We start from the raw sequence: 12,190 nt of genomic DNA on the forward strand, positions 1-12,190 counted from the left end.
CAAAAACATGTATAAAACTTTTTCAGCAAAATATAAATTATAAATAAAGTATGAACATATACTATAGATATTGTTTTATTCTTATAAATAATAGAAGCAAAGTAATCGATTATTCAAAAGTTGGAAAAGTACAGGAATTCTTCTTATTTTGAGCAAAAACGTGACTTTGATCAAAATCTAATCTTCTCAATTCATAAATGAAATTTTTATCAATATTTGTCTTATCATAGAATACGGTTTGTCCCTTAATTTTGAATTGAAAAAGTTCTTAAGGAGTACGTTTGATGACCAAAAGCGATCTTGCTAGTATACATTTTATGTCTTCCCAAATAACAGTTTCGTTATTCAAATATTTAAAATGGACGATATAACTTTCTGACAATTATTAGAGAGTTGCTACGCTTTCAAAAGTGTATCTTATCATTAAAAAAATCATCTTGCAAAGTATGAAATCAAAAGAACGATTCTAACACGTAGAAAAGCTTTAATTTTCAAAAGTTAAAACTCTTAAACAATAATTTTGATAAGCAAACTGTATAGAAAATTTGTGCTTGCTAATGATCCTCAAATTTTTATCTTGATTTGAAATCATATAATGCATCTAAAAACCAGAAATGTTGAATGTTGATTTATGCTTTACCAAGACTCAGGGGTCTAAAGGGATAAGTCAATGGCCGATAAATTCATTTACATCCCCAATGATGATACACAAAATTTCACCTTCTGTAGATTAGTGATTGAAACATTTGGACACTCAACTTAATGAACTAACCAATCAAAATTTAATAAAAGGTCCTCAAAGTTTTAAGGAGACAAATTAGAAAACGTTATTATAAAACTTTGGAGACCAATAAAATAAACAACCGAATGTCCCCTCCCTCCCTGACTAGGACTTGAGATAGTTTTTGAGAAGTTTAAATATACAGTTTTACACAAGGATTATATTAAGGAAAGTTTAATACCAGACAGTGAAAGAACAGCGAAATATTTTTTGCAGTGATGAATTTAAGTGGTTTTCTGTCAACTAAAACAAAAACAAACCTCCTTCGGTACTTTACACCATATTTTTGAGTTCAACGCTATTTTAAAATGAGAATCCTCTCTTGATAGACTTAGGGATCTTAAGGGATAAGGAAATGTTATGGCCGATAAATTTAAGTACATCTTCAATGATGATATACATAATTACCCCTTCTGTAGATTAAATTTAGTGGTTGAAATGATTAGACAATGAACTTAATGAATCACCCCATCAAAATTCAAGTCCCTTAAGTTAAGCCAACGAATAAGAATCCTTATCTTAAAACTTTGGGGACTAGTGTAATAAACAGCCCAAGTCCATTCCATCCCTGTAATAGACTACTTGTTGGTTTACGTTAAGCAAGAATCTTGGTTTTATACTTAAGAAATTAAGCTTCAATGGTAAGCTTTTAAAATTTCAAATAAACCAACCCTAAAAAATGTCTTCCTAGGGCCTATACAAATTCACTTTTTAAAGAAGAACCATATCGGTACAGTGGTTAGCGAGATTTATTATTAGAATATCATTACAAATAAGGATTTTTATTAAAAAAGAAAAAATAGATTATCCTCTTTAGTGCACAGCAAGTCCCATAAGTTTAGACCCACTTGCGTTCATTCTTTTTATACAACCAGTCCAACAACAATTTTTACTTTTTAGTCTTAGTATTGTTTTTTTAGTGGTACTGTTACATATTGTGTAGAAAATATACGCGTGTAAAATGTCAGACCCAGTTATACCAGTATTAGGTTTGATTTTTATTGCAAAACCACTCTATTAAGATGTATGTCTGTCTGTAAAGGAAAAATGCTGATTTTTAAAAATTCTTAGCAATTACAGATATGAATTTATTATTACTTGGATCTTTCACCATATTATCATGTAATATAATAAAATGAAACTTGTAGCTGGCAAAAATAACGATACCCTAAAGCAACCCCATTTGCCCTATTCCCTCCCCTCTTGCTGGAAGAACGCACTGACCAATAAGTGAGTTACATGTTAGCAACCTTATATATCCACGTATATCCTTTTTTAAAGCAGAAAAACACACAACAAAAGTTTCTTTAGATAGTAACGAATATCAGCTTATTTTTTAAAAAGCGAAGCTTTTGTAAAATTAGGGTCGGTTCGTACGTCCATCCGTACATAACGGATAGCTTTTTTCATTAATTTATGCAATTTCGTCCATTTTAAACATGATGATTTTTAACTTTTTAAACAAACATTTTTATGTGATACAATCATCCGACTGATCTGATTTTTGGAGTAATGATTCCTATTACAATAAGGTACAATATTACAAGCGAAGCATCTCTACAATCAGATTCTAAAAATGTCAGTATGTCCTTAAACAGAATTCTGTATTTTAGAAGTTTTGCAACAAATATACGTATAATTTTGTCAAAACTTATTTTTTGTTTGTTTTGTAAATTCAGTTCAACACTCTATAAGAGTTAATGTTCTTCTGTTATACCGTTTCAGAGCTTCGCGTTTATGGATGTTGTTATCCTTGTTTCATCTAAAATCTTCGTAAAACTTGACATACTTAATTTTAACTATTTTTTTCTAAATATTTCATCAAAATATAATTTATGTGCTACTTATGAACGTAACTGCACTGGTTTTAATTACTTTAATGATGTTTCAAAGAAATCATTAAAAAATTAATCTTTTGCAGACGTTCAGTGCACTAAATTTCTGCTATATAATGTTATTATGTCTAAAAATAAACTCTCTTTAATGATAGTATATTTCCGTCAAATCAAAATAAACCTTAGAATTTTCTGTTCAAAATATGTTTTTTATGCACTTAGGGCGTCGTTTAATTCCCCCAACCGGTAAAAAGTAAATGGAATTACAGGCTTTAAGAAGCAACCGTTGATTTGGGATCGCAAAATTAGGTGTCAAAATTTTTATGTGCACCTCACTTGCAAAACCCTGTACACGCCACTAAATACAATATGTTATTTTTGGTATGTTGTTGCTACCCTACATACAGACAAAGTTGCATAGACGTCCAATGGGGAGGGGGAGGTAAAGGGGTGATTAACCCCCCCCCCACCCCCCGAAATGAAAAAGCCTGGAAGCCCTTGCACAGCTGTCTTTGTTTTTCATTTGTTGTTGTTCATATTTAGACAAATACCGTGAGCTGTTGATTCGACGGCCTATTCTGACCAAAGCTGTGACAAGCTCCGCCATCTCTGGACTTGGATCCTTAATTTCACAGGTATGAGACAGCGCAAAATGGCACCAAAAAATGACGTCATACGATAAATTAGAGGCTAGTATAAATTTTGCCATTGGTCAATTACAATGTATACTTGCCTCTCATTGGACAACTTTATTTTATGACGTCATTTTTTGGTGCCATTTTGCGCTGTCTCATCACAGGTATCCTCAGTAAATAATTCTTAGTTTTAGTTAAGATAAAATGAGATTACTATTTTGTTTGATTTATTACAACAAATTTGGTAATTTGAAGAATGTTAATTTAGCGGGACAAAGTGTCTCAAAAATTAGCCCTATGACGTTAGAAAAATGCTGGATTATCCATCTCTATTTTATGGGTTTTCTTTCCCACTTTCTCCTCTCATCTTCCTCATTTTTATGACGTCAAGTGGCTGATTTTTGAGACACTTTGTCTCGCTACATATTAATCCTAACTTCCAGGAGTCCTCCTTTCAATGGAAGCTTCACGGAGCCCATGGAATGTTTTGAGCCTATTTTGTTTTTGGATTTTGGTCATGGGATAGTTTTAGGCTATTTTATTATTTTAGATTTTATAATTGGGATGGTATTAGGCATCGTAATTTCAGATTTTCTTATTGGGATGGTTATAGAATAAAGTTTTGCACATTCTTTCCCCTTGGATTACAGAACCCGTACATGCTATGGGCTCAGTCGCAAGTAGAACTGAGAAGTCCTAACTGTGCATGGTAGTGAGTTGCGCCTGTTTTGGGCCAAGGCATTCCCCCTTCTCTAACTAATTATGTCGCGCACCTGACATAGCAGCAGTATGAACCATTTTTAACGTCTTTAGTTATGACGCGGTGTCGGGCCGAGATTCGAACCTATCACCTTCCCGACGACGAGCTGATGTGCTACGTATTGAGCCAAGGTCGCGGGTTTAGAAAGGGAGAAATATTATAAATAAAAAAGAATCTGTAATCTGTTACTGAAATTAATATCTTATGTCTAGTATTTATACATTTAATTTTCAATTAGAAAATAATGAAGGCAAATTAGATTGCTTCATGTGAAATAATTTATTGTTTGGTTAAAAACGATTTGATATTTTATTTAAGATAATTTCTGGGAAGCCTGTATCAGCTCGAGCCCTCTCTTCATTCATACTTTTTGGAGGCGTTGGTAAGTTTAAAACAGAAGCGTACCAAAGGGGGGTGGATACACCCATCTAGGAGCTATTAACCTTTAACCCCCATGAAATTTATCTGATCCCTCCCTTTATACATTTTAGTTTTTATGTTGAGGGGGGGGGGGGGGCTGGCTTTTTTTTTACGGATTATTAAATTACTTTATATATGGTTGAGGTACCTTCCCTTAAAAAGTTAAAAACCTTCAGTGGTTAACAAGGTTCTTCCCTACACCCACAAACATAGACAGTCATACATCCGATTACTTTTATATCAAAGGATTGATAATGCTTTTTCTCCGTTTTCAAAGCAAACTCAACTAAATGAAACAAATAAATAAGTATCAATTATCAATTGTATAATGTTGCTTTGTTTTAGTGACTGGGCCTGTTTGCCATTATTTTTATCTCTACCTGGACAAAGTTATTCCTCCTGGAGGTGGTCTCCGTCTGGCATTCAGGTATTATTTCTATCTCTACCTGGACAAAGTTATTCCTCCCGGAGGTGGTCTCCGTCTGGCATTCAGGTATTATTTCTATCTCCACCTGGACAAAGTTATTCCTCCCGGAGGTGGACTCCGTCTGGCATTCAGGTATTATTTCTATCTCTACCTGGACAAAGTTATTCCTCCCGGAGGTGATCTCCGTCTGGCATTCAGGTATTATTTCTATCTCTACCTGGACAAAGTTATTCCTCCCGGAGGTGGTCTCCGTCTGGCATTCAGGTATTATTTCTATCTCTACCTGGACAAAGTTATTCCCCCCGGAGGTGGTCTCCGTCTGGCATTCAGGTATTATTTCTATCTCTACCTGGACAAAGTTATTCCTCCCGGAATGGTCCATTCCATTGGGTATATCTTTTTAGTGTTCTGTCCCTTAAATCAGCACTATGGCTTTTAAAGTTTTAAGATCTATGTAAAAGTTTTAAAGCTTTGTTAAGTTCTTAAACTGATATAAAATTATGTTTGCTCTGTACCTGGATGAACCAGCATGGTTTGCTGTCGTCCTGTGGCCGCCTCAGTGGTGATATTCAAACATTTGAATTCCAATTGTCTAATTGGAAAAATTTCAAAGTTAGTTATATACACAAAATTAATTTTAAAAAACATAAAGGTGGTTGCTTAATCCCATTCCTCGATCGATTAGGGTTAACCATTGATCATGATATTAATAGCAATATCAAATAAACAGATTCCTTCAGATATAACCTTTTTTCATATTTAAGGGATATTTCTAATATTTTTGAATGAATGTTTAAGATTTGTATCTCGCAATTTTTATCAGTTTTTAATTATCTAAAACTGTAAAGAATCAACTGTTTATAAAATTGCTGACTTAAAATTTAGCCGAATTATCTTTCATAAAAGAAAAACTTATCAAAAGAATCTAGTCATCATGTTATACAATTTTTGAATATATTATTATTTTTGTAAACAATAATAGTTATTTCTCGCATCGTATTATAAACGGCTTTCCGCGGATATAGAATGTACAATTATTATAAGATTAAAACCAGTTTTTTAGCCCCTAGGTGCCGTATGCACGGGCTAAAAAAACTGGTTTTAATCTTATGATTGTACATTTTTATATTCGTAGAAAGCTGGATATAATACGATGCTAGACATAGTTTTTTCGTATGGATGAGAACCGGGTCCTATCCACCGGATTCGAATGAATACGAGAAAATGTTTTAAAAATTGAAAATAAGAGGGGAAGTATTTTCTTTATGACTAACCACTGAGGAGGACCGATTCCTGCGGCTACAATGTACAAAATATAACCTAACCAAAGGTACAAACACAAGAAAAACATCATCTCCATAGTTTCAATTTATATCAAAATAAGGGAGGAGGGTTTGTGATCGACAAGACACTTTGCGGGAAAGCACCTATTTTTTGGTTCAGAGTTTACATTTAGAGATCATTTCCTTAAAACAAATGAGCCATTACTGCTTTATATTACAAATAATATTAGAAATAGCAGCTACGCCCCTAGATATTTTATTTTTTTTGTGGGGGGTGGGGTAGTTTTTTCTAGGGGCATTTTCTCTCTCTTGAGACAGTGGTGGTACTCTCTCCAAAATAGTTATAAACATTCCAGGGAATTATAAGAAGCTACACTATTAAGGAGAACTGGATCGGTTCAGCGGTCGCGAGATTCTTCAGTACAAACAAACAGACATCCTGTTACTTTATTATAAGGATTATAGAAAATAAAAATTCCTTCATTAATTTGAATAAATAAAGTGATATTAATAACATGTTTAAATAGTTTGGCACACCTCTGATATGGCACACACAGCGACATACACAACTAATTACAACCAATTAGGATGTTACTACAATGTCTCCGATGTCTAGGCTAATAAATTTAAAGAAAAATATTTTTAGTTTATATAAATAGTCAAGTTGTTTTCAAACTGGTCGCCTTATAATACAGTTATTACATAATTATTTTTTTAATACGCGCATTACTTTAATTTACATTTATTTATTACAATTTATTTTTATATTGCTGGACTTGGCATATATTTTATTCAAGGGCTAAAGTTAGACATTTCATGAATCCTTATAATAAAGTAACTGTAAAGTATCTGTCTGTTTGTTTGTACCACAGGATCTAAACCGATATGGTTCTCCCTTGCAGGGTAGCTTCTCATGGATCCTGGGAAGATTTATAACTATTTTGGGGGAGTTTAACGCCACCCTCCGATATCGCCCCTAGAAATAGAATTACCTCTCCCCCCCAAATTTTTTTTTCTTTGTAAATCTAAAAAAAAAAATTGGTTTATTGAATTCAACTCTAGAAGCCTCTAGGTTCGTATCCGCTAATTTTAAATTTCTTTGATTTCAAAATTATTAAACACACACGAATAAACACACACCAATTAATCTGTCATTAACGTTGATTGAATATCCCCAGTTTGCGGCTTTTAATTGGTTTCTATTGAAATACTGTACCTATACCATTGGAAGGGTTAAAGGGAATTGCATTTCTCGTATTCATTCGAAACCGATAAATATCTGGTGGATTAGAAACGGTTCTCACCAACACGAAAAAATCATGTCTAGCATCCTATTATATTCAGTTTTCCACGAATATAAAAATGTACAACCATAAGATCAAAACCAGTTTTTTTTGCCCTGAGATGCTGAAGGCACGGGCTAAAAAATAACTATTATCTTATATTCATTTAATCTTATATTTTCTTCTAAAAATATTTTTAAAGTATACAAGTTCATGCTTCTAAGAAATTCCATGCCAATTTTATTTCTTGAATTCTGACCATTTATAGGGATCTATGTTCTGACAAATTAATATCTAATTATCGAAAGTGCTGCTAATGTCAATAAGTGCAGAAATTCCCGAAAAGTGATTTAACTGATGCTCGTTAAAGTAAAAGAATAGAGGGGGCATGAGTGAATATAAACACAACCAAGTCCCTTCAAAAGAACAGAAAGCAATTTGCTAACCTTAAAAGAAGGTCACAACCATTTGGAAAGGTGGTTGTCTCAATTATACATCTATACTATATATTTAATGATCATAAAAAAATTTGAGGAATATTTTGAAGATTCTTTATAGTATATAAAAGACTTTCTCGTATTCATTCGAATCCGGTGGATAGGAACCGGTTCTCATCAATACGAAAAAACTATGTCTAGCATCGTATTATATCCAGTTTTCTACGAATATAGAAATGCACAATCATAAGATTAAAACTAGTTTTAATCTTATAATTGTACATTCTATATCCGCGGAAAGCCGTTTATAATACGATACGAGAAATAACTATTAAAAGACTATGACTAAAATCACTGGTATTGAATTGAAAAATCACATTCATATTCCAACACCACCCCGCCCCCACACACCTCACCAAAATCTTAGATAATGAATTAAATTTTTTCATCAATTTACATATCCCTATATCAGAGACATGTACCAATGTCATCAATATAAACTAAACAGGCACAAGAAGTAGCAATATCTTTTTTCGTAAAATCAATTATTAAATGTTTTGCATTCAATTAAATTTAATTGTAGATTAATTGATTTCATTTTAACAGAAGTTTGAACCAATAAATTATTTATTTTTCACAGCTTTTACCAACAACGAATTTAATTCGAAAAAAAATCACGAAACCTGTACGCAATTTTCAGCTGTAGTTATGGAGGTGTAGTAAAGTTTAAGTGGTGTTCTTTTTAAAACGCAAAGCTGTTCTATAATTAGGGTCAGTCCGAACGTCCAGATATGTTAGGTCTTTTAGTTAATTCAGACAAGTTAGAATTGTCCTATCGATATCGAAGTTATAATTCATCTTGTTTACTTTAAAATAATTGATAATGTTTTTGCAGGATAATAATAGATAGACTTGGATTTTCTCCCATATTTCTGTTGGTGAGTCTGTATGTCCTGGGAAGGCTACAAGGGGCCAAACATGACACAGTTACAAAGGTAAAAACAAAACATTTATCATTGATGATTACAATTACACTTTGTAGCACTCTTTGTCATTTTAAAAATCTTTGTTTGTCAGTTGTTTTTGGAAAGGATTTAGGGGGGGGGGGGACATCACAAAGATTCAAATTTGAGTTTCAATAGACAATCTTCAGCATACATTAAACATTTATCGTATGGATAATTTCAAGATACATCATAAGGCAAATTTTAACAAAGTAATAGTTATTTATCGCAACGTATTATAGACAGCTTTTAAAATTAAAATGAAAAATTATAAGTTAAAACCAGTTTTTTTAGACTCGAGAGGCCGAAGGGCCGGCTAACAAAACTGGTATCAATCTTTTGATTTTTATTCTAATATTCGAGAAAAATTTTTTGTTATACGATGCTATGCATGATTTTTCAGTATGGCTGAAAACTGGTTCTAATCCTGCGGAAATTATTTTAGAGCATTGAAGGGAAATACTGGCCTGTTCTACAAGCTAACTGGAAAATCTGGACTATTCCTCAGTTGATTAATATTGGATGTGTCCCACCACAATATAGGTTTGTATCACTTCAAATTAGGGTTGGGCCGGATATCTGGCAAAGGCCGGATATCCGGCAAAGTACCAGATATCCGGCATTATAAATCAGACGGATATCTGGTATCCGGATAGTTTCAATATCCGGAGTCCGGTCGGATATTGAAAAGGCCGGATATCCGGCCTAACCCTACTTGAAATCAAAGTAAAAGAATATTGGGAGCAGGAGTTAAATAAATGTATTTTTTGCGAGTTTGGGACCCTGTGCAAACTGTAAATTGGTTATTTGAATAGCAGCCAATAGCGTCGGAAATATAAACACAGACAAATCGCTACAAACGAGCAAAAAGCAATTTGCCTGCAGACGAAATGGAACCATGTAGTTGTCTGGGTTATACATCTATACTTTTATAAATTTATTCACTTGAGTATAAATATGTGATGTGTTTATAAGAAATATTTAAAATTTTGTAATCGGCTAAAACTAATATTCCACCATATTAAGGAAAGATAATATTCAAAAAGCCAGGTTTTAAACTATTTTGCTGGTGGTTGCGTCACCAAGATAAAGAGTTAGTAGGAAAAAATTACTATCCATAAAAAATTGTCAACATGAGTAATTGGTGAGACGGGGGATAACAAAAAACATCTCACTACGTCTACTATAAAGTAAACATAGTTTTTTCCTAATTAGTATTACAAAACAAGGATGACAACATCCATAAACGCGAAGCTCTGAAACGATATGACAGACGAACATTAACTTTTGTTAAGTGTCAGAACTGAATATACAAAATATAAGGTTTGACAAAATTATACCAACGTAAATTTGTTGCGAAACTTCTTGAATACAGAATTCTGTTTAAGGACATACTAACATTTTTAATACTTAATTATAGAGATGCTTCGCTCATAATATTGTACCTTATTGTAATAGGAATCAGTAAAAAATCAAAAAATCAGATCTATCGGATGTTTTTATCACATAAAAAATTGTTATTAAAAAAGTAAAAAAATCAACATGTTTAAAATGGACGTAAGGACATTCTTGAAATGATTATAGAGTTTCTACGCTTTCTAAATCGTACCTAACTATTACAGGAATCACCATGCAATGTTTGAAATCGATAGGACAATTTTAACATGCCTAAATTAACGAATATTTAGCTAACTATCTCGGACGGACGGACGGACGGACGGACCGACCGACCTTAATTATAGACAAGCTTCGCCTTTAAAAATATCTTAGTTGGTTTGGTATGCCAAGATAACTCTTTCATTAATTATATAGTTGATTATCAATCAGGAAATAGGAAATGTGATTCAGACGGTGACAGAAGTTTGAGTTATTAGATAGTTTAGTATTTTTCAAACCTGTTCTACCCCCTCTCTTTTCCTTTCCTTATGAACTGGATAATTCTGGAAAATCTATTCCTAATATATACAGACAAACAATTAGAAGTTAAAATTTCTCCTCAACCCTCCGTTATTTATCCCCTTCTTACCCGCTTCCCTTCAGCTACATAAAACAAGTTTTACGCCAACTCTACGCCAACAAAATATTTAATTTTCGGTAAATTTAAAATGGAATTAATTGGATGAATACCGGACCCTGATTATCAATAATTAATATTATTGGCGGTATCCCTCAAATTGCTTAATCGAGCATAAATATATTTTTATATAAATTGAAAGCATTGGGGTGGATGTGTTAGTTTTTGTTGTTAATTTGTTTATTGTTAGTTTAGGTTAGGTCATAGTAGGTACTAAGGTAGTTCAGGAGTGTTAGGACCCATCACAGGTGTTTATATTACTGCTCAATAGGCACTTTGAGGGAAAGCACCATATTGTCTTTTTGATAGGGTTTTGTTTGCGAATATGGTTGCTCTTGTGTGGAATGTTTACCTGGCCAAGAAAGCTAGCTCTTCAAACTAATAGCAAGACAGGTATTTTATTTAGCTTTTTATAAAATCCAGTTAAGCATTCAAACATTTAAATTTGTTTTCCTTTACCTAAAATACAAAGTAGAACGATATCTGTCTGTGGCTTAAGAACTAGGTAACCGCTTTACCGATTGGGCTATGCCTATATACCTATTGGTCCTGTGGTGGTTTCAAGCTATTTACTTGGGGGGGGGGGGGGGGTCGAACACCCCCCACAACCCCCCCACAAAACAAATGAATCCGACCTCCAATTTTTTGTTTAATACAGAGAAACCCAGTTCATTATTTCTTGGGGAAAGCTCCTAGAGGATAAAAGCGAAGCCGCTAGTATCCGAAATAGAATCAAAGAATTTAAATATTTCAGGTGTGACTGTGTAGCTAATTGTCTACAATACAAATTTAAAATACTCCTCAAAGCTCCCCTCCCTCACTCAAGCACAGATGTGTGTTCCAACACTCCCACTTAAGAATGTAATAAAAATAAGAAAAATATACAATTAAGAATTTTATTATTGTTTAATTTTGACTTATATGTTTCAATAATGACTACAACGAAAACAAATTGATTCTATCATAAGAAGCTACAAACAAATTTTAATTAAAAAATCCAACGCACTTTCTTAAATCTGAATGGTGTTTTAATTTATGTTCATAATAATGAGCTCTTTACAATTATAATATTAAATTAGTAGCGGTTGCGCCTGTAGCATCTAGGGGCTAATATATTTGAAGGGATATGGAAGGTGGGAAAAACTGCATAAAACCATAAACTTAAAACTTAAAATTAAACAGCCTGAAACCAACTCAGGAACTATATGAAGCTCTACTTTAAAGGAGAACCATATAGGTTTAGCGGTTAGC

General features: G+C 33.1%; 1 protein-coding gene across 3 annotated transcripts; it reads left to right on the top strand.

The window, feature by feature from the left end:
• Nucleotides 1–1,631: 1,631 nt before the first annotated feature.
• LOC145312173 (peroxisomal membrane protein 2) lies at nucleotides 1,632–11,834 on the top strand. 3 transcript variants are annotated; one of them, XM_080151360.1, is made up of 8 exons: nucleotides 1,632–1,770; nucleotides 3,160–3,251; nucleotides 4,330–4,393; nucleotides 4,777–4,858; nucleotides 8,757–8,856; nucleotides 9,311–9,408; nucleotides 11,249–11,323; nucleotides 11,694–11,834. In XM_080151360.1, the coding sequence occupies exons 1-7, from the start codon at nucleotides 1,743–1,745 to the stop codon at nucleotides 11,319–11,321; spliced, it is 537 nt and encodes a 178-aa protein (XP_080007486.1). In that variant the 5' UTR covers nucleotides 1,632–1,742; the 3' UTR covers nucleotides 11,322–11,323; nucleotides 11,694–11,834. The 3 variants fall into 3 exon arrangements, with proteins under 3 accessions (XP_080007486.1, XP_080007485.1, XP_080007487.1); XM_080151359.1 differs by having other exon boundaries at nucleotides 1,634–1,770; nucleotides 11,249–11,332; XM_080151361.1 differs by having other exon boundaries at nucleotides 1,642–1,770; nucleotides 11,249–11,326; nucleotides 11,692–11,834.
• Nucleotides 11,835–12,190: the final 356 nt, after the last annotated feature.

Source organism: Acartia tonsa, chromosome 2 (genome assembly GCF_053477335.1).
Source record: "Acartia tonsa isolate MP-2025a chromosome 2, ASM5347733v1, whole genome shotgun sequence".
In the NCBI taxonomy this organism is placed as follows: Eukaryota; Metazoa; Arthropoda; class Copepoda; order Calanoida; family Acartiidae; genus Acartia; species Acartia tonsa.

Coding starts and splice junctions, on each gene's coding strand:
- LOC145312173 (XM_080151360.1), top strand. CDS start 1,743: ATGTCAGACCCAGTTATACCAGTATTAG. Junction 4,859..8,756: donor GGTCTCCGTCTGGCATTCAG/GTATTATTTCTA, acceptor ATGTTTTTGCAG/GATAATAATAGATAGACTTG. Junction 9,409..11,248: donor TGTGTCCCACCACAATATAG/GTTTGTATCACT, acceptor TCTTTTTGATAG/GGTTTTGTTTGCGAATATGG.